The sequence below is a fragment of the Patiria miniata genome, unplaced genomic scaffold, assembly GCF_015706575.1.
Source record: "Patiria miniata isolate m_02_andy unplaced genomic scaffold, ASM1570657v1 HiC_scaffold_7, whole genome shotgun sequence".
Classification (NCBI taxonomy): domain Eukaryota; kingdom Metazoa; phylum Echinodermata; class Asteroidea; order Valvatida; family Asterinidae; genus Patiria; species Patiria miniata.
In genome coordinates this window covers 28,243,363-28,270,323 of record NW_024037074.1, presented here as the reverse complement: position 1 = coordinate 28,270,323, position 26,961 = coordinate 28,243,363, and the positions used below count along the sequence as shown (strand labels likewise).

The following is a 26,961-nucleotide window of genomic DNA, read 5'->3' as shown; positions in this document are numbered from 1 at the left end:
ATTTCAAAAATTATGCGTTGGAGATCTACAGTCTTGAGTATTACCAAAGAAAAAAATTGGGATGTACGTGTAGTTATTACTTATGTCTTTGGGAGTCTATTTACAGGTCTTGGGGTGCAGCCCTGTATTAAAATTCCCATAGACACCAGTGCTAAATGCCCATACTTCAAAATTCCTGGAAAAATACTCAGAACTCTCACAGGTATAGCTGCACAGAAAAAAAGGTAATCAACATGTTATCTGTTATTTTATTTCATTTTTTTTTACCATTGACTTTTCGAGATATTTTCACCCAAAGAAGGCGACCCCTATTTTTTCCCAAAGTGGAACAGAAGCCATCTTCAAAAACGATCCCTCCACAACATGACACAAAAGCGCCACTTTCGAGCCCAATTGCATCCAAAATGCTCAGAATTGGAAATTTAATGGCTCTCAGAACTCTCTAATATAGGAAATGTTGAGGGTTTAATTTTTTTTCATGCACTCGGCGGATGGGTTTAGGCCTATTTACCGGTGTGCACCCTTTACCATCCTGCATGGGCGGGATTTTTTTTCCCAAACGTCATCCGTATAACGGTTGTACGGTGGACGTTTTGGAATTTACTATTTTAAAAACGTGAGAAAAAATATTCATTAAAAAAAAAGAAAAAAATGAATTCGGACGTAATGAAATTCGGACTTTCGGACTATTTCCCTTCAGATTTGTTTTGCCGATGAACCCCTTTGCAAAAATTCCGCCCCTGCACACATCCAACCCCCCCCCCCCTTATGATCGTGGCGATGACCCTGGCCCTAACATCCCCGGCGTTTGTAAGATGAGCGTATGAGGAAATCGTACAGCTTTCACCCTATTCAGCCTCTCTCACCAATGCTCTCCCTCTCATTCTCACCCATCTCCCATTAATCTGCGAAACGCAACCACCTTATCTCTATCACCCTTCAAACCCAAGCCAACCTGAACACCCTGCCCTTCACAGGCGGATGCAGAACAACACTGTCGGTGGGCTTCCGGTTGTGTTGAGAGAGCAGGGAGGGGGGCAAAGATTCATGGGCCTGACATCCAGCATTTTTCATTTCTCATTTTGTTCTGTCTACATGTTTTAGCATTTTAAGAATCCGTGGGGTAAATGGGATAAGTAGACTACACCATCGTCTTAGTGCCATTCATTGTTTTTGATGAAGTAACAGTCGGCATCATATTTTGCTCCCCGCCCCTCATCTTCAATCCCTAACCCCCTCGACACCACTAATCATTCATCCTCCACCCCATCCATCCTCAACCAATGTTAACCCAGCCTTTCATTAACACGATCCCCAAATCTAGAAGTCAAAACAAACAAAAATGGACAAAAATACAGGTAATTAACTGACTTTATTTGCAATAATTTTTAAAATCAAAGGGATTAGAATTGTTAACTATAATCACAGATTTAAGTACTTAATAAGAAATTATTTTGTTCGGAGGATTCAGATTTGGATTTGCTAGTTCATTTTAACGGCAAACAATTTTATTGACTGTCTTCAGTAAACGGTCAAAATTTCTCTGTCTCGATGGAATGTATTACGAGTTAAATGTTCAATTAACGTAATGTTCAAAATACAGTTTTTGAGTATTTATATTCAATACTGATTACATGTCAGATAATTAATTTCTGTGCTTAAATTAGTTAAGCTGTTAAACAGAGCACATCCTCAAATGTATACTTGGAAAAAAATGTTTCTTAGAATCAAATATATGCTATATAATCATATTTGCGTAATCTGCTAATATAGTGTCACATTATCAACTCAAATTACATTAAATCGTAAACAATCTCATCAGAGTGAAAACTCTTAAAACTCAACTTGTAACATGAAACAAAAACTCAATTATACATGTGTGACGGGTTAGAATATACCCCCCCCTTAATTTTCATTAGTTCCTTTAATCTGTAATAGTTCCTTTAATCTGTATTTGTTCCTTTAAACATGATTACATAACAAATATCACTCCGCCACCTACCGTAACATAGTTCAACTAGATCCGGCAACCTTCCCGCCGCGCCACATTCAAACGCTGATTCGACCGAGTAACATCACCCTGTTTTTACTCTTTCACATGTAATTTATACTTTGCTTATTTTATTCTCATCTTTATAATTATCTCCATTGATATGCATTCTTACTTTTATTTATCAACATATCTTTCACTTGTACATTCATTATCTTGAATTTATAGTCAACATTTGTGGCATTTACTGTAATTTTTGGAATAATGATTTGGCTGCAAGATGGCAGCCAACGCCGATCGTTTGGCGCGAATCGCCATTTTTTTAAATGATTGCAGTTCATTCGTGATTAAGCCATGACTTATTATTTACATTGAAGTTGCATTTATTTGATTGGATAATTGAGTAGATTGTTAGGTTTATCTTACATGTACATTTGGTTTGGATTTTTAACTGTTTACTTAAAGAATTGTTGGCCACATTCAAACACTGATTCGACCGAGTAACATCACCCTGTTTTACTCCCTCACAGAATAAAGAATTAACGTCAAAGTGAACTGGCCGTATTCCAAGTCTCCCTATTTTCGACGCCGATTCCCGGTGTCACACATGTATAATATGGGATACAAAATAAAGTGTTAACAAAAGTTGACAGTTCTTGGTTCACTGTGGCGCAATTTGAAACCCTTGTTTTTGCAAGAAAACAAGTTTCTGAGGATAAATAAATGATATCACCAGACTTCATTTAATCTCTGGCTGTATACGGTGTGCCAAATGCAAATGAAAAAAAAAAAAACCAATATTTTTTTAATACATGCATTTGTTACTTCCCAGACAGACTATTGTAACGTTTTATGTTTTTTTCATACGATTACCAGACATATATGCAGAATGAAGGGTCGTACGCCCATACTTCAGGAACTACGTTGGCTCTTGGTTACGGTGCGGAATGAATTCTTCGGTACTTTTCAAACTTATCCGCCATGGTGAGGCAGCGCTACGGTACTTCACAGAGTAAATATCAGTTCATGCGTTTAACATTCGCACTAAAGGCTGAGATGGGGTTCAGTTTAACCTTCCTAAAGTTCGTCCTTAGCCTGGCAAGGCATACGGTGACCGTGCAGACTTCCACGTCATTAGAGCAAAAAATTACGAATTTGAAGCGTTTTCAATCGCACCTAAAACCTTCTTTTTCAAAAGTCATATATTTGACTTCTTTTTAATTAACTGTTTTCATGCAGTTTTGATACTTGAATGTAAAATGCTTCGTATTAAGAATCAATTCTCTTTCTTATTATCATGACATTGAACATTTTTTTTGTAATACATTGGTTACTGTTTTGGCAAAATGGAAAGCGAAACAAAACAAGAGCAGCACTGCTCCTGTATATTTATGCATTGTGATTTAATTTCATTAAGTTAATTATTTATTTATTCGGAGAAAAGGAGGAAGCCACTGAATGAGGTGTAGTGATAGGTGGAATCACTATGCGCCCTACCGTACATGGTAAGATACACCGTGTCTGCTCGTTGCAGAACCAGCACCGCGCTACCAGACAATTGACCACGTTGATTTGAGTTACCATGGGTAGTGATCACATGGTAGTTATTTTTAACAAGATGGATGTAAAGGCTACCGCTGTTGCTATACTTCAGTACAGAAAACGTAAATACGTAAGTGCCCGGCACACTACATGTGAACGTGCCGGTCTCGAGATCGAAGCTGGTACCCGGCAGAAGGGTCTCGGCCTGCTTGAAGGGCAAACGGGTGTCTTGACTCGTAGAGGTATCTGAGGGGCTCGTCCTCACCACGGTGAAAGCCACCTGCTGGTTGGAGTCGTCTGGTGTCTCCCCTGGCTCACCCTTCTGACCTTTGACACCAGCCTGACCGGCTGCTCCAACTAGACCCGGTGGGCCTCTCGGACCTATCTTGCCGGGCAGACCAAGCCCGTCACTACCTTTAGACCCAGTGTTCCCAGGAGCTCCCCTCTCACCCATAGGCCCAATAGGGCCAATCTCACCTTGCTGACCTGCATCGCCCTTTGACCCCGGCTGGCCGTACGGCCCCATCGGTCCTGCTGGTCCAGGCAGACCTGGTATGCCGGGTATTGCAGCAGGTCCCTGACAGCACTGCTGACACACCTGAGACGCAGGACCATCACCGTCCGAGGGAACCGGCCCAGTAACGGAAGCTCGGAGCTTGACAGAGTTACCCAGAAGGATGGCGATTGACAGAATGGTGGCCACGCAGATCTTCATCTGTAAAGAAAACAATACAGGTCCTTTATGTAAAACTAAAAACAAAATCAATAAGCAATAAGAAATAGGCATAATGATGTTACAAACACCGAAGAGTTTGTTATTTAAACACGTATGCTTTAATAATAATTTTGGAGGAATCATTATTCAGAGAATGTGTTCGGCGTGATGACAGTGGCCTATCCGGGGGCAAGGGGCTAACATTATATGAAAAGGTGGGGTTTTTTAATCGGTTTCCATGGCAACTGCGGGCAATCCACATTATAGGGCTTGACATTATTTTTGCCCACCGATATAAGTTAGGAAAGGAGACCGAATTATATGAGGATTTTTTTATGGGGATGGCGCGCCCTTTCCACTGTCATGACAGAGTCAATTAATAATCATCTCCAAACCGACCTCGATGGTTCGCTCTTGAAGTCTTGAAGATCAGGTCCAAGAAGAGATCAAAAGGAGTTCACTGTAGGCTGAAAAATAATTTTAAAAAAAGAAAACCGGTAACGTTTATGCTTGAATAAGATTTTAATACAATTTTGAGGGTTTTGTTTCAATTTGACCAATAATCATTCGAAACAAGGAACAATTATTCACTAATAAAAACAATGGTCAAAGATTATTTGTATTTTCGTGACCGAATACGCCCAGAAAAGGCAACATGTGTTAATGACGCTTTGTGATAATTTTCTAAGGAACTTAAATGCTCCCTGAAATCAACATTAAATTGATTCAAACGCTTTTATGAAAGCCTTTATTCAAATTCATTATACAATTTATTCAAATTAATTATACAAAAAAACCTGTGTATTTTTGAGGCACTAGTAAATCATTGAATCATTTTTGAAAGCATAATTATGTGAGTTTTTAAAACACCAAATTTTCTTAATTTAAATATGTTTTTCCGTCTAATTTCACACCTTGCTCATGTGTGAACACTTTTTTTCAAATTCGCATACAAACGCGTTAGCATTCTCAAACCCAGTTGAATTTAGCGAACGATTAAATTATTTAAGGGTATCTCCACTATACGTATACAAAAGTAGGCAATTGACGTATTTGCATTGAATTTATTTTGCTTTGGATTTCAGTCCAGCTCGGGAATTCAACTTCATGCTTACGTTTACAAAAGACATTCATGTTTAATAAAATTCGGCAGTTTAGCCAGATCAGTGGCGGCTCTAGGGGTGCGGAGGGTTCGCCCTCCCTTGGCAGTGACCGAATATGTATCCAAAAAGGCAAATTTCGATTGAGAGAGCCCTTCCACCCTCACCCATTCTCCCGGCACAAACTTCGCCCGGTAATAAACTCTCTGGATCCGCCCATGAAGATATTATGTGGCAGTGTTAAAGAAGGTATAAAATGACATGATGTTGTGAAAAGTTTTTTTTGTTTAAATGTCAGGGAAGGAATCATAAAACGTGCATATCAGTAACAATTTAGTGTTACTGAGTGACAGAAAGAATGAACTTTTAGGCACTCGCCCAAAAATCGGCCTCTCACGAAAAAAAAGACCAGTTAAAAAGACGAGTTAATTTTTGCAATCACCATGTGGAAATAAAAAGATAATGGAAAAAAAATACTGAAAGTCAATCCAATTTCTTTTTGCCAATACGATTGACGGTTAACGCAGTCTTCAATCTTCAATTTTTTTTTTAGTTTGAAAATTGTATGTAGGCTTACACAAAAATGAAACTATTTTTTTCCGGAGAATCTGGTGACGATATGACGAGTAATCTGCCTTTCTAAAAAGAAAGATGCAAAATCTAAATTGACAGCCTTCATATACAACATTGCATGTCTGAGAACGACATTGAGTGATTTAGGAATTAGCAAACTGTTTTTATGCACACAATTGAATTTGAATTGAACGAATTCAGCCGGAAATCCTACATGATGGTCTTTAAATAATCTGTATGCTCCAAACAGGATTTTTTTAGCAACGATTGGCCATTTGTCACGGTTTGACGCTGGTTGTAGGGGAGGGGGATCCCTCACTTCTTTAAGTATCACTTTCGCACCCTTGTTTTGAATCGAATGACGTTTCCTGTTCATAATGGTGACCACAACGTTAACGGTGCATTAACAAACACAGTCTTCCACCAAAATACTATGCTATTGTAACACTAAATTTAGAGAAAATGTACAATAAGAACTACTCACTTGATGTAATGTTCTTGAATTTTATCACGAAAGAAATCATCAACACATGAGCAGATTGCTGGCGGGAAATAATACACATTGATAAAAATGAGTTATTGAGTTATTTTCTTCATTGATATGGAAAACCGATCTCATACCAGTGAAGTATAGTGGCGGAAATATTACAGGTGGACCACCGCAGTTAAGTTACAGTCGTTACAACAAAGAATTATTTCCCCGGTGGTGGGAAATCAGCGCACCTGTTTGGCTATTAGCATCAGCCACCATCTGTTTGTCAACCATGAATGTGTCTAGGAAAATCTTTAAAACCTTAAACATTGGAAATATTGCTTTTTTTCTAAAAGATATTGTACAGAATCTACGTGACATTCTCATTGGAACCCTGCATGCAAACATGGCTGAATTCATTTGAAAGCTGGTGCTTCAAACGTTGAAGTCGGACAGCAGAACAGACGGCCCGAATAATTTGTACGAACATCAACGCTTTACATGATTACTAAAAATGAATCCAGCTAGATAAAGCAATTTTAACTTGAATAAAGAGTGATCATGGTCCGGTCCGTTCGTATGTACGCCCTCTAGTCTATTCTGACCAGTGACACTTTTATCACGCAATGCTGAAAAGTAACGCTTATAGGCCTATACGTGTATAGTGATCAAACCGGAATGGCGCACTGTGAACTAGTAAAATGACACAGTTTAAAAACAAAGCACAGAGGGTATTGAGATTATCCCAATTTTAAATAACACAACATAGGACAGGATGTTTGAGATGTCCCGATTTCCTTTATACGTTCTTCCGTGGTCAACTTCCTCACAACCTTTAATCCTGAATTAGTTAGAGTGATTGCCGGAAAAAAAAGGTGAGCGCACCGCATCGGGATTTTATGTTTGATACAATAAACAGTGAAAACTAGCAAGAAAATAAAGTGGGTGAATGGTCATACTGAAATTATGGGTCAAGTGTCGAGCTTTCGAAAGATTTATTTCTTTTAACAAAACAAGAGTTTAATCTTTCATCTAAAATATTGTGTTAGTGCGTGATTTTCAATGACTTCATTTAATAAACTCTTGAAAATCCTGCAGCCAGATTTATTAGAAAAATGGCGAACCTAAATGGCAATAAAAACTATAACATGTCCTTGAATTTATAGTATGCTATCTGTAGCGACAAGAATTAAGTTTTCAAGAAGTAAGTTCTTAAGAACTAGGCAGTCAGTATTTAGACAATAACTGTGTGTGGAGAGTGCACGATGGAAGTTGCAGCGGAAATATTATCAGACAGGAATTCCTTATTCCGGACAAACGAAATATTATAAAACCCTGATTATTTGCTCTTAAGCTTTAATTGCCTGAAACTTTGGCCTCACAAAATGTTGGTCATAATCCGCATGAACTGTTCAGACTAAGAGCTAATTCAGCTATATAGTCTTGGATATACAACACAATACCTGGTTATTATTCAAGCACCAATATCGATATGTTATCGAATTACCGTATGGAAACGGGATCATCATGGTCGGAAATAGTTATATCTCGCCGTTTTGGCTATAAGCACATTTTTGTCAATGTCATATATCAAATAAGATCAATCCCAAAGTTGGAAGAATTATCGTAAAAGATTGTTTCAAACACTCACCGTGCAATTCTTGTTTGATCTTGCAAACAGTTCCCTTGGGTTGTCGTCTGAACGTGGACATGAGCTGCGGTCGTTGTGAGGAGAGGGCCGGCAGCTTGTGACTTAAATACTGACATCGATTTCCCGAGCAGTGACTGAGGAACTTGCAAGCCCGGTTTGTGATTGGCCCCCTGCGCCCTGTCAATCACACATCACCGACTCGCTTCATATTTATGAGAGGGAAATGATGTCAATGTTACATTGCCACGCGTTAAATCCAGAAACTTGTATCACTGACACTGAAATAGCCGCATCTAATTGGTGGAATGATTGTATGGTTGTCGGTGACACATTCAACACGTGGATTGTGATTGGCACCTGTCAATCACAGACCACTCACTTGTGGTCACCGACTTGTTGGGTGACTAACTTTGATTGGTGGATAGAATAATGACGTACACCGGCCATTCGTGATTCAATCAGTGTTTGTTTTGCGCTTCGTGTTATTTAATGGAGCTACGCATTTGGTGGCTAGTACTTTGTAGTCAGGTTATGCAGTCTACATTTTTGATGGAAAAACGAAAGCGTAGTAATTTATCAGGTGCATGTACAGTTGCCGCCCTCTTACGATAAAGTATACTTATTTTGCAGATTGCAGCCGTTCCCAAAGGCAACTTAATTACAACCATTCATCTATCCCATCCACTAGTCAAACGTGCGCTCGGCCCGGCCAACTTCTCTGCATGCAATCGACCTTGCACCTGCAGAACCCCCTCCTCGCTAATTGAGGCCCTCCCACCTCCGTTTTTTGAGCCCAACCTATACCTAAAACCAAACACATAATTATGCCAACTCCGATCTTGACCCTCGCCTAATCAAACCTAATCCCAAACTTACCCCAACTGTTTGGATCCAACCATGTGCAACAATCTTCTTTCTTAGGAAACACTAGCATTCAATAGCCTGATCTCCAAGCCAAACACGAATCTCCATATTGAGCCCCTGCCCCCACCATCCCTTCCCCCTCCTAACCACCCTGGGCAGCCAATGGCGGATCCCGAACCAATACGCTGAGGCGGAAAAAGTTGTGCTTATTTAATGCTAGAGTGCTGTTGATCCCCTTTCTATTAATAGTTTCGTCGACAGGAAGAGGAAGAGTAAATCTACTTGTACAGCATTAACAGTCGTGTCGTGACATTTGTTTTTCGTTGTGTAACCTATCGAGTGCCACTGTTTTTAAGCTATTCACTCATCATTTTTCTGCTGATGACAACTAACATTTTCCCCGCTAAAAAAGACCAGCCTATAAGAATACCTACTGAGAAAATTTGAAAAGACGGTGGCTCATATTCTACCGAAAGTTCAAAATAATCACTAACTGTGCCCCTGATTGTGCCTGATTTTTAGCGGAACAATACTGCCCACAATTCCGAAAAATTCCTATTCTTATACCTATCTAGGGTGTGTCGTTTTCAAACCTAGTATTTTCGAGAGATATTACGCTGCGAAGTATTACTCATTGGCGTGGTTCATTAAAGAGACCTTAATTAACACTCCTCATTTTCTGGAGGAAGCATTCAAAAGAGTAAAGCGCCTGCCCCGAATTCCAGGCAGGCTGAGTGGTGAGGCACACCCTCCCTAGCTTTCCAGGTTACGCCACTGGGTTTGAAGTGACGTATCGTATCTCAACATCCTGCCGGGACCATGAGTTTGACCACAATGGGAAAGTACAGCAATAATATTTTAACTGAAATAAATCTGCCATCGGATATTTGAAACTCATGGGGGGGGGGGGTGTTGGGACAGCTATAACCAGGGGCAAAGAGGACAGGACGTCCGTACTTCGCCGTCTGGCATGAGGAGCTGGCCGCTTGTTTAATGCGCAGACCATTTTTACTAAATCAGGTACTCAGACCTCACCGCTACACTTGGCAACGACCCTGCCCCTAACATAGCTGCCCGTAAGTTGACGAGGGTTCAACTTTTACCATATCCAGCCTTTCCCACCAAGGCTTTGCCACCCCCCCCCCCCCATCTTACCCATCTCCCATCAATCTGCGGGACGCAACCACCTAATTAATGCCTTACAACCTTCAGACCCAAACGGCCTAAACAAATTCCCCTCTTCACGGCGGATACAGAACCAAATTGTCGATGTACTTCCAGTTATGTTAGGCTGTGAGTGGAGGGGAAGGGGGCAGGTAAAAGGGCCTGACACCCGGCAAGCTGGCCGTTACAGAATCTAAAGGCGTGGGCTGCGTTTCATTTTTTCCTTCATTATTTTTCCTGACTACATTATACTAGCATTTTTTATGGCGTGTGTGGCTTGTGCGTTAAGCGCTCGCCTCTAACCAAGGTGACCACGGTTCGAATCCTGGCTGCGGATCACATGTGAGTAGAGTTGTGCGTTGATTTTCTTCTGTGCCACGAGGGTTTTCTCCGTGCCCTCCGGTTTTCCTCCCTCCGGCAAAATCAAATACTTTCGATCTCAGGCTGTGCTCCGTGGTCATATATGGGTCGATGTGGCCGGCAGCCATAGGCGCCTTCAAGTGTCAGCGGCCCGACCACGTTGTAGCCGCGTCCTTCGCAATTCAGCATCCCATCTGCGAATAAGGATGATTAGCCTCCCAAATTATTAATGATCATATTTCAAGAATCCGCGGGGGAAATAAATCGAGTGGACTACACCATCGTCTTAGTAATATTTACTGCTCTTGTTCAATTATTGAAAGATAAATAACTATTGGTATCAGTTGTGTTGCCCCCTCCCACTTTCAAACCCTAACCCCCTCGACACACATCTGCACCAGGCCTTGAACACGAACCCCAAATTCAAGACTTAAGTGTATTGAGAAATGTGAAAATGTTTCAAAAAATTCAGAAGATTGTGGAAAATTTACCTAACTAAAAAGCCTTGAAAAAAATAGTATTTACTTTAACACAAGGCCACATTTTAAAGGGGCCAGCCCATCTAGCTTTTGGAATGTTAGCAATTTTCAAATAAAGAATATAATTTACTAAGCACCCCCATCAATTATCAGTTAAACAGTGTTCAGGGATAACTACACCCTGAAGCAGGTGTTTGCCAAGTTAAACAAGACACTGTCTTACTGAAATATTATTATTTCTTTGGATGTGGAGTTCTTTCAGAAAGGGTTTCTACTTCATCAAAAATTTGATAAACAAGCCTGCCTTGTCCAAGACAAATCCATAATAACAAAATGTCCCTTCATCCAGACAAGCAAGTAAACAAAGCCGTCAGTCATGTCTACATGATTACAGCAAACAAATGTCTTCCTCTTCCCCAAACAGCCGTCATCCACCCACTGAATACATTTATTTAAATTGTGGCAGCTAGAGATTCGAAAATCTGTTTTCTTGCCAATTTCATCCTGAATTTCATCTGCCAGATTTCTTACTGTTAAACATTTGAGATATTATGAAATGTAAATGCATTTGAAAATAAACAACACCTTTTGTACAATAAAATAATCATTTGTAATAGAATAATAACTACGTATAAACAATGCTCCGATAGTGTTACATTAACAATTAAAGTTTCATTAAATCGTAAACAATCATTTCATCAGAATTACACTCTCAGACGAAACTTTTAACACGTGAAAAATCCAAAGAAAATAATTTGGCACACTAGAAAGAACAAAAAAACAATAATGACATTTAAGAGTCATTAGTCCACTATAGTGCAATTCAATTTTTTTTAGAAAGAAAACAAATCCTTCCGAGGATTAAAAAATTATACTGCATTGGGCGTGTCTCCGCCGGGGTGTCTCTTATCCGGTGTAGTGTGAATTTAGGACCCTATGAAATTCAGACTCATTAATATTATAGTGTGTGTCTAGGTGGTGATAATTAGTAGAGTGACCGCTCACGCGAGAGAGTTTAACCAATAATAGGGTGCTAGTAAGTCAATCACATTAATGTTTGTAGAAGACATAATTATGTGAGTTTTAAAGAAGCATCTTCATTCAAATTTTAGTCCAATTTCTCACCCTCGTTCATTCAAAAATGCAAAACTTTCTTTCAAATGCACTTAAACACGGGCAAGTGTTTTCGCACCCAGTTGAGTTTAGCGAAAAAAAATAAAATGTTTCAGGGTATCTTCATTACCCGCATAACAAGTGTGCAATTCAGGTAACTTGTACATTGAATTCAATTTGGTAAATACGTTTACCAAAGTAAGACATTTCAACTAATACTAGGGTAAAGGTGTTATAAGTTTTTAAAGGAGTCTGATTTTCATATGACAGCGGAAACAAGCCTTTTTTTTCATAAATGAAGTTTGGATGAGAGAAATTTATCGGAAATTAGTATTAACCTGAGTGTCTGAGGAGCAGCACCATGGCCAGCTCCAGACATGGGGGAGGCCGTGGGGGGGGGGGGGGGGGGGGGGGCACATTACCAGCTGGGGGGCACACTACAAGAAAACACACAATAGGAGATAATGTTTTTACGCTGATGGTTTTTGCCAATGGGGGCTCGGCAGTTGCTCGCTTTGTGGAGACCACTATTTATGAGGCGCCCCCTCTATTAATGGAAACTTAACACTAGTTTTATTTAGCGCGTCCTTTCTCGAAATAAACTTTCATTAGTTGTTTGACGGTTTCTCGCGAAATAGAATCTCCTTATGAGTAATACATCAAGACCGATTACTGGCCGTACTTACAACTTAAAACTTCTGGGCCTGGGAGGCTCGGGTTATTGCGTGTTTCATATTTCTTGGACGTTGACTTTCTGTTTTCATTCGGTTTGTATTTTTCGCATTTATAATACTATATTTGTTTTGGTCAAACATGTATTATTGTTTCATTGTTTGACAGTTTCCCCATAATATTAAATCTCATAATGTTACGCAGTCATCATGACAAATCACTGGACGAAATTCAAATTTTGAAATACAGAATTAACTCGTTTTGGGGGCAACAACTCAAGAAATACTGCATGTATTCAATTAAATTTCAAACACCATGCGTATGAGATCTACAATCATGAGTATTACTAACAAAAATCGGGAAGTACGTGAAGTTATCACTTATGTCTTTGCGAGTTGATTTACAGGTCCTGGGGTGCAGCCCTGTATTAAAATTCCCATAGAATCCAGTGGTAAATGCCCATGCTTCAAAATTCTTGTAAAAATACTCAGGACACTCACGGGTATAGCTGCACAGAAAAAAGGTAATCAACATGTCATCTTTTATTTTACTTTCATTTTTTTGTGGGTTGATCATTGACTTTTCGAGATATTCTCACCCAAAGAAGGCGACCCCTACTTCTTCCCAGAGTGGAACAGTAGCCATCTTCAAAAACGATTCCTCCACAACATGACACAATAGCGCCACTTTCGAGCCCAATTGCATCCAAAATGCTCAGAATTGGAAGCCCCAATTTCGGGCCAGAGGGTTCATTGCCTTATCTCTTCAAATCCCCAATTTTATGGCTCTCAGAACTCTCTAATATAGAATATTTTGAGGGTATAACTTTCTTTCATGCACTTGGTGAATGGGTTTAGGCCTATTTACCGGTGTGCACCCTTCACCATCCTGCATGGCGGATTTTTTTTCCCCCGAACGTCATCCGCATAGTAATTGGTGTACGGTGGGCGTTTTGGAATTTACTTTTCTAAAAACGTGAGAAGAAAATATAAATTAGAAAAAAAAAAAAAAATGAATTCGAACGTAATGAAATTCGGACTTTATTTCCCTTCAGCTTTGTTTTGCCTATGAACCCCTCCGCGAAAATTCCGCCCCTGCACACATCCACCCCCCCCCCCCCCCATGCACGTGGCGATGACCCTGGCCCTAACATATCCGGCGTTTGTTAGATGAGCGTGTGAGGAAATCGTACAGCTTTCACCCTATTCAGCCTCTCTCACCAATGCTCTCTCTCTCATTCTCACCCATCTCCAGGGGCGTAACACGGTCATTTTTATTGGGGGTGGGTTAAACTTTTTTTGAAAAGTGCACTTGCACATCCGGGGTGAAATGTAAACAGGTTTTTTCTCCGGACGCTTGGCCTCCGTAAAATCGAAAAGCGTGAGGGGGGGGGGGGGGGGGGGGGCTGGTACCATCTGTCGATGGGGGCGCTGTGTAAAACAAACGATTATGCATACAAACGGCCAATATATGGTGCTTTTTACGCGATACATGTGTCAAATTCTGAAAATGGCAGCCAAAACGGCATGTCCGACAAAAAAAGGGCACCACTTATTTTTAAAAAAGGGCACTTGATCAGAAAAACAAAGGCACTTCTTCTTCAAAAAAAGAGCACTCTTTGCAAATTATTGGGGGGGGGGGGCGGTTTAAGCCTGTTGAAAAAGGGCATTTGAATGGAAAAAGGCAGTTTTTACAAAATATTGGGGGGGTAAATACCCCCACTTACCCCCCCCCCCCATTAATCTGCGAAACGAAACCACCTTATCTCCATCCCCTTCAAACCCAAGTCAACCTAAACAACCTGCCCTTCACAGGCGGACGCAGAAAAACACTGTCCGTAGGCTTCCGGTTGTGTTGGGGGAGGGGGGGGGGGCAAAGATGGGCCTGACATCCAGCATTTTTCATTTTCATTTTGTTGTCTACATGTTTTAGCTTTTTAAGAATCCGTGAGGTAAATGGGATAAGTAGACTACACAATCGTCTTAGTGCCATTCATTGTTCTTGATGAAGTAACAATCGGCATCATATTTTGCTCCCAGCCCCTCATCTTCAATCCCTAACCCACTCGACACCACTAATCATTCATCCTCCGCCCCATCCATCCTCAACCAATATTAACCCGGCCTTTCATTAACACGATCCCCAAATCTAGAAAAGAAAAAAAATCGGGGACAAAACAACGGTGAATCGAGCCTGCAACCTCGCAATGCAAAATCACAACCCTATCGACTGAGTTATCGCACTGCTCGCCAAAATGTGGGGGAAAATATAATTATATACCTACGTACGTATCACAACAGTATCACAAAAGGCTCTCCCTTTCATTCTCACCCATCTCCCATTAATCTGCGAAACGCAACCACCTTATCTCTATCACCCTTCAAACCCAAGTCAACCTGAACACCCTGCCCTTCACAGGCGGATGCAGAACAACACTGTCGGTGGGCTTTCGGTTGTTTTGGGGGAGGAGGGGGGGGCAAAGATACATGGGCCTGACATCCAGCATTTTTCATTTTTCATTTTGTTCTGTCTACATGTCTTAGCATTTTAAGAATCCGTGGGGTAAATGGGATAAGTAGACTACACCATCGTCTAAGTGCCATTCATTGTTCTTGATGAATTATTGAAAGATAAGTAACAGTCGGCATCATATTTTGCTCCCCGCCCCTCATCTTCAATCCCTAACCCCCTCGAAACCACTAATCATTCATCCTCCACCCCATCCATCCTCAACCAATGTTAACCCGGCCTTTCATTAACACGATCCCCAAATCTAGAAGTCAAAACAAACAAAATGGACAAAAATACAGGTAATTAGCTGACTCTGTTTGCAATAATTTGTAATATCAAAGGGATCCAAATTGTTATCTATATCACAGATTAAAGTACTTAATAAGAAATGATTTTGTTCGTAAAAGTCAGACTGTGATTTCCTCGTTCATTTCAACGACACAATTTCTCTGTAATTGTACTTACTTGAGAGGAATTCGATGGAATGTATTACGAGAGGGACAAGGTTTTCCACATTGTTAAAAGCTAAATGTTGAATTAAAGTAATGTTCAAATACAGTTTTTGAGTTTTTATATTCGATACTTATTACATGTTGTATGATTAATTTCTGTGCTTAAATAAGTTTAGCTGCTTAACAGAGCACATCTTCAAATGTATACTTGGAAAAATATATCTTACAATCAAATATATACTAGAATCATAATTGTGTAATCTACTGATATAGTGTCACATTATCAACTCAAATTACATTAAATCGTAAACAATTTCATCATAGTGAAAGCTCTAAAAGTAACTTTTAACATGAAACATAAACTCAATTACACATGTATAACATGGGATGCAAAACAAAGTGTTTAACAAAAGTTGAGAGTTCTTGGTTCACTGTGGCGCAGTGAAACTCTTGTTTTTTAAAGAAAAAGTTTCCGAGGATAAATAAATGATATCACCAGGCTTCATTTAATCTCTGGCTGTATACGGTATGCGAAATGCAATTGAAAAAACAACAACATCATTTTTTTAATACATGCATTTGTTACTTCCCAGACAGACAATTGCAACTGTTAATGTTTTTTTTCATACGATTACCAGTTTAAGAAATAACAACATATATGCAGAAGGAAGGGTCATACGCACATACTTCAGGAACTACGATGGCTCTCGGTTACGGTGCGGAATAAATTCAAGATTCTCCGGTACTTTTCAAACTTATCCGCCATGGTGAGGCAGCGCTACTGTACCTCACAGAGTAAATATCAGTTCATGCGTTTAACATTCCCACTAAAAGCTGCGATGGGGTTCAGTTCAACCTTCCTTAAGTTCGTCCAAAGCCTGGCAAGGCATACGGTGACCGTGCAGACTTCCACGTTATTTGAGCAAACAATAATGAATTTGAAGTGTTTTTTAATCGCATCTAAAACCTTCTTTTTCAAAAGTCATATATTTAACTTCTTTTTAATTAACTGTTTTTATGCAGTTTTGATACTTGAGTGTAAAATGCTCTGTATTAAGAATCAATTATTTTTCTTATTATCATAACATTGACTTTTTCTTTTAATTCATTGGTTACTGTTTTGGCAAAATGGAAAGCGAAACAACCAAGAGCAGCACTGCTCCTGTATAATTATGAGTTGTGGTTTATTTTTATTTATTTAATCATTTATTTATTTGGAGAAAAACTGTGACGGGGTTAAGCTCGACCACCCTAAAATGTGTCCAAAGCCTGGCAAGGCATACAGGGATTGGGCTTTTACCATGTATGCATCCATGGAACACACTGTCAGCCAAAAGAGAAAGATTGATGAATTTGGAATTTTTTATTCACAGCTTAAAATATTTCCTTCCAAAAACTAGTATTATTTGAACTGATTTTTAATGATTCTTTTTAAAGTAGTTTTGATGTCTTGTTAACCGTTTTGATATTTTAATGCTAAAGATGTATTAAAAATTACTCATTTTTTATCATAGCTTCTGATGGTAACAAAAGGAAACATATTGTCGTCAATTATTGTGTGTATTATGTCTTTGAACATTATTGTTGTTAATTCGTTGGTTATTGTTTCGGCAAAATGGAAAGCGAAGTTTTTTGGGGGGCAGCACTGCTCCTGTATATTTATGCGAGGTGATTATTAATTAATTAATTAATTAATTCCGGGTAAAGGAGGAAGCCGCTGAATGAGGTGTGGTGATTGGTGGAATCACTAAACGCCATACCGTACATGGTCAAATACACCGTATCTCCACGCTGCAGAACCAGCACCGCGCTACCAGACAACTGACCACGTTGATTTGATGCACCATGGGAAGTGATCACCCTGTAGTTGTTTTTAACAAGGTGGATGTTGAAAGTACCGCTGTTGCTATACTTAAGACTTGAAAACGTAAATACGTAGGTGCCCGGCACACTACATGTGAACGTGCCGGTCTCGAGATCGAAGCTGGTACCCGGCAGAAGGGTCTCGGCCTGCTGGAATGGCAAACGGATGCCGTTACTCATAGAGGTATCCGAGCTGCTCGTCCTCACCACGGTGAATGCTACCCGCTTGTTGGAGTCGTCTGGTGTCTCCCCTGGCTCACCCTTCTGACCTTTGACACCAGTTTCCCCAGTTCCTCCAACAAAACCAGGTAGCCCTCTCGGACCTATCTTGCCGGGCAGACCAATCCCATCATCACCTTTAGACCCAGTGTTCCCAGGTGCTCCTCGCTCACCCATAGGTCCAATAGGGCCAATCTCACCTTGCTGACCTGCATCGCCCTTTGACCCCGGCTGACCGTACGGCCCCATCGGTCCTACTAGACCAGGCAGACCTGGTATGCCGGGTATTGCAGCAGGTCCCTGGCAGCACTGCTGACACACCTGAAACGCAGGACCATCGCCATCCGAGGGAACCGGCCCAGTAACAGAAGCTCGGAGCTTGACAGAGTTACCCAGAAGGAGGGCGATTGACAGAATGGTGGCCACGCAGATTTTCATCTGAAAGGAAAACAATACAGGGCCTAAAATTACAAACAAAATCACTACATAAACTGAAGAATTTGTATACGAGACACAATTTGGAGGAATCATTATTCAGAGAATGTGTCGGCAATGGCCTATCCGAGAGCAAGGGGATAACATGTAAATAAAAAGGTGGGTTCTTTTTAAATCTGTTGCCATGGCAACTGGGGGCAATCCACACTAATTGTTTTGCCCGCCGATAAAGGTTTGGAAAGGAGACTGAATTACATTATTTTTTTATGGGGACGGCACGCCCTTTCAACGGTCATGATAGAATAAATTAAACATCATCACACCGACCTCGATGGTTCGGTCTTGAAGTCTTGAAGATCAGGTCCAAGAAGAGATCAAAAGGAGTTCAATGTAGGCTGAACAATAAGAAACAAAGAACACTGGTAACGTTTATGCTTGAGTAAAGAAAGAAATACTTTAATCATTGATTTTAATACAATTTTGAGGTTTTTTTTTTCACTTTGATCAATAATCATTCGAAACCAGGAACAATTATTCACAAATAAAAACAATGGTCAAAGATTATTTGCATTTTCGTGACCGAATACGCCTAGAAAAAGCAACATGTTTTAATGACTCTTTGTGATAAAAATGCAATGACTTTTGATAAAATGTCATGAAGCAATTTACACACTTTTGTTTTAATTGGCAGGGAAGGAAACATGACAGGAACATTGTTAGGTGGCTAGATTATAGAAAGAATGACATTTTGAGCACTCGCCAAAAATGAGGTTTATTGCGCAAAAATATTTTTTTTTTCAAAATTTAGACCATATTAACCAGTTTGTTAATTGTTGTAATCACTCTGTGGAAATAAAAAGATAATTAAAAAGATACTCAAAATCAATCAAATTTATTTTGTTATCTCTATCACGATCAACGGTTAATCTTTTTCTAGTTTGCATGCATATCTCATTTTTAGTTCTTTTCGTTCTCTTATTTTTTTTTTGGTTTGTTTTACGAAACTGATGGTTTCCACGTAAACATGAAAGAAAAAAAACCTCATGCGTGTTTCGTCATTAACCAGTATGAAGAACCTGGTAAAATTAGGACAAGAAATCTGTTTTTCTTTTAAGGAAAGATGCAAAATCTAAATTGACACTCGAATAATTTGTGCAAACCTCATCTTTTAACATGATTTCTACGAATGTATCCAGCCATGGGCGTCGCAAGGATTTTTGTGTGGGTAGAGGAGGACAAAGCACATTTTCCCTCAAATATCAATATATTTTCCGGATTGATTTTTTTTGAGGGTGTCCGGGGTCATTAACCAATATGAAGAACCGGGTAAAATTAGGACAAGAAATCTCCTTTTTTTTAAGGGAAGATGCAAAATCTAAATTGACGCTCGAGTAATTTGTGCTAACCTCAACTCTTAAGATGATTCTATCTATCCAGCCATGGGCGTCGCCAGGATATTTTTGTGTAGAGGAGGACAAAGCACATCCTCCCCCCCCCCCAATATCATTTTCCCGATCGATAATTTTTTGAGGGTGTCCGAGAACATTTGCACCCCAACCAATTAAATTAACAACAATATGATCGCACCTCTTTCTTCTTTTTCTTTTTATCCCTTTTTTTCTCCTGTTTTTTTTTTTTTTTTTTTTTTTTTGCTTGTCCGGGGGGCAATTTAAACATGAATAAAATGTGTGTGATCATGATCCGATTTGTTTGCATTGGCGCCCTTAAGTCTATTCTGACAATTGACACTTTTATCCTGCAACGCTTGAAAGTAACGCGTAGACCTATCGTTGCAGACCAGTAATACATTGGAATGTAATACATTCCAATAGACCCCAATACAAATTTTATGTCCCCACTTCAGGAATTCAGGTAATAACTCTCTGAGGACTGTTCAAGACGTACATCAAATTAAAGATTATTTCATCATCCTTCATTTTCTGTTCAATTTTCTGGGGTTCAATCATCTAGGTGATCAAAGCCCATCGCCATTTTGAAAATGGACGCCTACGCTCGACTGCAAAATAGAGGCATTTTAGGGCCGAATCAACATCCACATTTCACAGAAATACGAGCTGGCGGTCCTCTGCACGGCTTCAAACCTTTTTTCTTCTTTAAAAAAAAAATCAAGTTCACGGCCTTCAAAATGCTCTAATTCTGAAGAATTTGAGGGCATGCAATTCGTGATTTTGCAGGCGAAGGCAATTTCGGACTGATTTACTGGCCTGCACCCATATATAGAAATGGTTTAAAGACACAGTTTAAAAAACACATTACGCAAAATGCATTGAGTTTTTCCGAATGTTCAATAACACAACATAGGACAGGATGTTTCAGATGTAACGATTTCCTTTAAATGTTTTTTCGTGGCCAACTTCCGCATAACCTTTTATCCTGTATTAGCTAGAGTGATTTCCGGGGGGAAAAAGTGAGCCCATCGCATCGGGATTTTAGGTTTGACAATAAACAGGGAAAAATAGGAGAAAATAAAGGAGGTGATTGATCATACTGATATTATGGGCGGTCGAGCTTTCGCAAGATTTCTGTCGTTAAACACGAATAGGTTTAAATTCATCATCTGACAAAATTGTGAAAGTGCATGAACTTTAATAACAATAAGGAACTTGATGTAATACACTCTTGAAAAAGCTACAGCCATGTTTGACTGGAAAACCGGCGAATCTGAATGGCAATAAAAACTATAAAACTTTCATGAATTTATAGTGTTTTTTTCTTCACTTTTCAGTATTTAGGGCAATTAAAATGCGTCGAGGGTGCACTATGTAAGTAGGAGCTGAAATATTGTCAGTCAGGAATCCCCAACAAATAAAAAAAATCGTAACTATATACATGTATTTGCTCTTAGCTATATTATTGCCTGATTTTGGCCCCACAAAATTTTGGTCTGAATCCGCATCGACTTTTCAGACTACAGCTTATTCAGCTATAGTCTATGCATCATAATACCTGGTTATGATTCAAGCACCAATATCGCATGATAAGTTATCGAATAACCGTATGGAAATGGAATCATCATGGTCGGAAATATTTACAGCGCACTGTTTTGCCATTAAGCACATTGTGTCAATATCATATATCACAAAAGATCTATCCCAAAGTTTGCAGAATTATCGTAAAAGACGGTTTCAAACACTCACCGTGCAATTCTTGTTCGATCTTGCAAACAGTTCTCTCGGGTTGTCGTCTGAACGTGAACATGAGCTGCGGTCGTTGTGAGGAGTGAGCCGGCAGCTTGTGACTTAAATATTAACGTCAATTTCCCGAGCAGTGACTGAGGAAATTGCATGCCCGGTTTGTGATTGGCCCCCTGCGCGCTGTCAATCACACATCACTGACTCGCTCCATATTTGTGAGACGGAAATGATGTTAATGTTACATTGCCACACGTTAAACTCGAAGCTTGTATCACCGACACTCAAATAGACGCATCTTTTTGGTGGAATGATCGTATGGATGTCGGTGACACATTCAAACACGTGGATTGTGATTGGCACCTGTCAATCACAGACCACTCACTTGTGGTCACCGACTTGTTGGGTGACTAACTCTGATTGGTGAAGAGAATAATGACGTACACCGGCCATACGTGATTCAATCAGTGTTTGTTTTGCGCTTTGTGTTATTAAATGAAGCCACGCATTTGGTGGCTAGTATTCTTACGCAGTCTATATTTGTGATAAAAAAACCGAAGATGAAATGAATTCAGCTTTTCCAAAAAGTAATAAGAACTTGAATATATTGTGTGCATTATCCGGTCCATGTACAATTGCCGCCCTGAAAGTATACTTATTTTGCAGAGCCCAGCCGTTCCCAAAGGCAACTTAATTATAACCATTGATCTATCCCCATCCACAAGTCAAACGCGCGCTCGCCCAGACCAACTTCTCGGCATGCAATTGACATTGCACCTGCAGAACCCCCTCCACGCTTATTGAGCCCAACCTATACCAAAACCAAACACAGAAATATGCCAACCCAATTTTGACTCTCGCCCAACCAAATCCATTCCCAAGCTTAACTGTTTCGATCCAACCATTTGAAATAGTCTTCTTTTCTTAACAAAACCCCAACCTTCAATAGCCTAAGCACGAATCCACCTAGGAACCCCGCTCCCATCATCCCTTTCACCTCCTAACCACCCTAGGGCAGCCCACGGCGGATCCCGAACCCCAAATGTATGCTAAGGCGGCTCGAGATCCGGGGGGGGGGTATTTAATGCCAGGGTTCTGTTGTTCTTCTTTCCATTATTATTTCCATTCAGAGGAAGAGGATGAGTAAGTCGATTTTACAACAGTCTTGTCGTCTATTGTAGCTCTAGTAAAATATTCGATTTTTTTCTCCAATTCATGTGGCTGCTTTAGTTCACTGTAAAGATGTATCTAATCCACCTTGCTGGTAGACAGCGGTGTAGCCAGGTTGAGTGGGGAGGCTGGGGTGGGGGTGTAGGGGGTTGGGCTTACACACACACATAGAAAAAAAATGTCCTGCAGTCGCCCCCCCCCCCCGTCCCCCCCCCCCCGAAATAAATAATTCACATTGACCATGCGGTTATTAGGTATAACAGAAATTGCCCCTCCCTCCCTCACACTGTAACATCCTGCCCCCCCCCCCTTCCCCCATGGTGGGAAGTCTGGCTTCACTGCTGCTAGTAGACCGGTTCCGGTTTCTAGTATTACCGAGTCTAAAAAACGGAGGTGGGGACATATGCAGTCTACACCGCAAGAAACGAATAAATGTCAGGCCACAAAGTAATTAAATGAAAAAAAACTAGAAAATGTCAGCAGTACCGGGTTATAAAGCATATTTCACAACAAAAGAATGAACGTTTGTTATCTACTCTATTTTATTCCTCGGAGCAATGCAGAACGGCCGATTGTTTTGGTCGGCGTCTCATGCACAAGTGAATAACCTTTGTAGCCCTAGAAACAAATCTATTCCTCAGAGCATGCAAAAATCGAGGAAACAACGATTAGGCTGTTATAAACTAAGTATTTAACACATTAATGTGTGTTGGTTTGATTTCCTAGGTCGATTTTATCTAAATGTCTTTACTTCTTGTTCGCTACATACAGTGAGAAGGTGCCGTTTTGTTGTCTCAAATCATGACAACAAACCCCGCCTATTTTTCCTCTTTGTAGTGGAATTTTTATTTGATGACAGGACACGTCTCAACAAAATAGCCTGATTATCAACATCAACTTAAGTTTTTTATTCGTTACTAATAAAGTAAAAATAAAAAATGGGAAAAAAACATGGATAATTAGCTGTATAACAACTCGCAAATTCAAGCTTTCGAAAATGATGGGATGGCCTAAATGTTTGACAATCCATCACAATAACTTTCTCTGCACGTTAATTCAGTGAGGAACTAAGTATAAAATACATTACAAATCGCTAATATCGAAAGTGATGTAGCCCTATCGATCGATTACCAAAGCTTCACGGTGCTATTTAAACAAACCATTCGTTACACACAGGTCTACACCCTTGGCTATGTCAGGTTCAGCATTCTTAATATTAATACTTCTTCCAGAAGGCACACGTTGATTTTTTTTTAAATACTGCTTAGATCAAATTACCAAAGAGGTCTTTAAAAACAAATGCAACAAAAATGGTTAGATGCAGTGCAAATTTCAGCTGTTTATATAGATGTTATTTTGTGAACACTGCAAAATTTTAAAATTGAAGGAATTTCTGGTTCCTATACTTCTTTGTATCGTACTCTTTTTAAACTTTTCAAACATCTGTAAAAACATAAAAAATATACAAAACATTCATAACTTTTCTTTGATAATTGCATATTCTGATTGTAAAAAAAAATGGGTACACAAACATGTGAAAAGCAGAGTCGAAAATAGCCAAATATCTCTACAAAGTAACATCAAATCATGAGCCACTTCAAAATACTATTAATAAAGCAACACTACAGTTCAAACTCAAAACTTGCTGAGTTTGAACAAAACTGTAATTAAAAAAAAGTGTATGCAAACAGTTTTTTTTTCAGAAATAACGCATTTTATATCACATAGGGATACACTTCGATTCAGGCCGTGGTTTACAATATGATAAAGGTACGTAACGTCACCCATTTATATACAATACATTCGAAACCAGGGTGCCCTTCAAATTGATACATTTTTTTCCAGCAAGAAACAAAATCTTTCCGAGGATTAATGATATAGGGGCGAGTCTCCACCCAACTAAGAATAACCCAACCGGTGCAGAAATATGTATGTCTTACAAAAGTCATAACTTATTATGCATGTTCACATAACAGAAGTGAACAAATAACATATTTTCTCAAATAATTTATTTGTTCACATTTTTATTAAAACTTTATTTATAACGATATTTCATGCCACAGTGGATACAAATATAATTGTTGTCAACAATTTTAATGCATTCTTATTTAATATGTCTCAAAACTTTTCTACGAAAAGCTAATTATAACGAGCACTCAAAATTGTAAATGACAACATATTTAGAATGCTGCTGTCCGACTGGTTATCCCAAGAAGGATAGATCATGCATCCATACTTCAGGAACTACATTGGTTCCCAGTTATAAATACGGTAAGGGTTGAATTCAAGATCTTTTGTTAGTTTTCAGACTTATCCGTAGAGTTAAGATCAGTTCATGAGTTTAACATCCGCACTAAACGCTGCGACGGGGTTAAGTTCAGCCACCCTAAAGTTTGTCCGAAGCCTACCAAGGCATACAGGGATTGTGCTTTTACCATGTATATATCTGGGGAACAGACTTTCAGCTTTATTGAGAAATATGTATGAATTTGGAATTTTTCAATCACGGCTTAAAATATTTCCTTCTAAAAATTAGAGATTTATGTTTATCTTATTTTTAATGATTGAAAAAAAGTAGTGTTGATGTTTTGTAAACCGTTTTGATATATCAAAGCTAAACATGTATTTAAAATTAATCATATTGATCATTACTGTTAATGGTACCCATAGGAGACATTTTGTTTATTATTATTAAATTGAACATTATTTCTGTTAAATCATTTGTTATTGTTTCGGCAAAATAAAAACCAAACAGTTTGTTGGGGGAGACACTGCTCCTGTTTATTTATGCGTGGTGATTATTTATTAATTAATTAATTAATTGACTCCGGGTAAAGGAGGAAGCCACTGAATGAGGTGTAGTTATAGGTGGAATCACCATACGCCCTACCGTACATGGTAACAAACACCGTATCTCCACGCTGCAGAACCAGCACCGCGCTTCCAGACAACTGACCTCGTTGATTTGTTTCACCATAGGTGGCAATCACCCTGTGGTTGTTTTTAACCAGATGGATGTCAAAGCGACCGTGGTTGCTATACTTAAGAACAGAAAACGTAAATACGTAGGTACCCGGCACACTACAGGTGAACGTGCCGGTCTCGAGATCGAAGATGGTACCTGGCAGAAGCGTCTCGGTCTGCTGGAAGGGCAAACGGGTGTCGTGACTCGTAGATTCATCCGAGGTGCTCGTCCTCACCACGGTGAATGCTACCTGCTGACTGGAGTCGTCTGGTGTCTCCCCTGGCTCACCCTTCTGACCTTTGACACCAGCCTGACCGGCTGCTCCAACAAGACCCGGTGGGCCTCTCGGACCTATCTTGCCGGGCAGGCCAATCCCATCGTCACCTTTAGACCCAGTGTTCCCATGTGCTCCCCGCTCACCCATAGGTCCAATCTGTCCAATCTCACCTTTGTGACCTTGCTGGCCTAAATCGCCCTTTGACCCCGGCTGACCGTACGGCCCCATCGGTCCTGCTGGTCCAGGCAAACCCGGTATACCAGGTATTGCAGCAGGTCCTTGGCAGCACTGCTGACTCACCTGAGACGCAGGGCCTTCACCATCCGAGGGAACCGGCCCAGTAACGGAAGCTCGGAGCTTGACAGAGTTACCCAGAAGGAGGGCGATTGACAGAATGGTGATCACGCAGATCTTCATCTGTAAAGAAAGCAATAAAGGGCCTATATATAAAACTAAAAACAAAAAATTAATAAGAAACAGGTAGATTAAAGAAATAATGATGTTACATTAACTGAAGAATTTATCTAAAAGACATTGTACGACTACATAATAACGTTGAGGAATCATTATTCAGACAATGTGTTCGGCGTGATATGACAGTGGCCTATCCGAGGACAAGGGGCTTACATTTTATGAAAAGGCTGGTTCTTTTTTTAATTGGGTGCCATGTCAACTGTGGCTGTGGGGAATCCACAGCTGTTTTTATTTGTGTCCACATGATTGGGCCAGTTATTAATTTTGCCCGCCGATAAATGTTATGAAAGCAGACCGAATTACATCAGGTTTTTTTTGTGGGGACGGCCCGCTCTTTCGACGTTTGTGAAAGAATTATTTCAACATCACCACACAGACCTCGATGAAAAAAAATAACAACTGAAAAAAATAACAACGGCTGAAAAAAATAACAACGAAAACTTGCAGCGTTTATACTTGAGTAGAGAAAGAAATAATGTTATCATCGATTTTAATAAAACTGTGAGTTTTTTCATATTGATAAATCATCATTCGAAACAGGAAAAAGTATACACTAATAAATAATGAAAAAAATATCATTTGACCGGTATTTTTCTGGCCGAATACGTCCAGAAAAACAACCTGTTTTAATGTGGTTATGTAAAATTTCTCGGGAAACTGAATGCTGCCTGAAATCATCATTCAATTTCTTCAAACGCTTTGTTTTAAACCTTTATTCAACTTAATTTTAACCCCCCTCCCCCCAAAA

At 39.7% G+C, this 26,961-nt stretch overlaps 2 protein-coding genes across 2 annotated transcripts; both read right to left on the bottom strand.

Annotated features, from left to right (window-relative positions):
• Positions 1 to 1,906: 1,906 nt before the first annotated feature.
• On the bottom strand, positions 1,907 to 21,425 carry LOC119744390 (collagen alpha-1(X) chain-like). The gene is made up of 2 exons (XM_038220299.1): positions 21,334 to 21,425; positions 1,907 to 4,247 (listed from the first exon to the last, which is right to left on the bottom strand). Exon 2 carries the CDS (start codon positions 4,245 to 4,247, stop codon positions 3,420 to 3,422), a length of 828 nt encoding a protein of 275 aa, XP_038076227.1. The 5' UTR covers positions 21,334 to 21,425; the 3' UTR covers positions 1,907 to 3,419.
• A 3,903-nt stretch (positions 21,426 to 25,328) lies between these two features.
• On the bottom strand, positions 25,329 to 26,156 carry LOC119744574 (complement C1q and tumor necrosis factor-related protein 9-like; the record flags this gene model as incomplete). The annotated part of the gene is made up of 1 exon (XM_038220559.1): positions 25,329 to 26,156. A coding segment is annotated over exon 1 (828 nt), but the record flags the coding sequence as incomplete, so codon positions are not given.
• Positions 26,157 to 26,961: the final 805 nt, after the last annotated feature.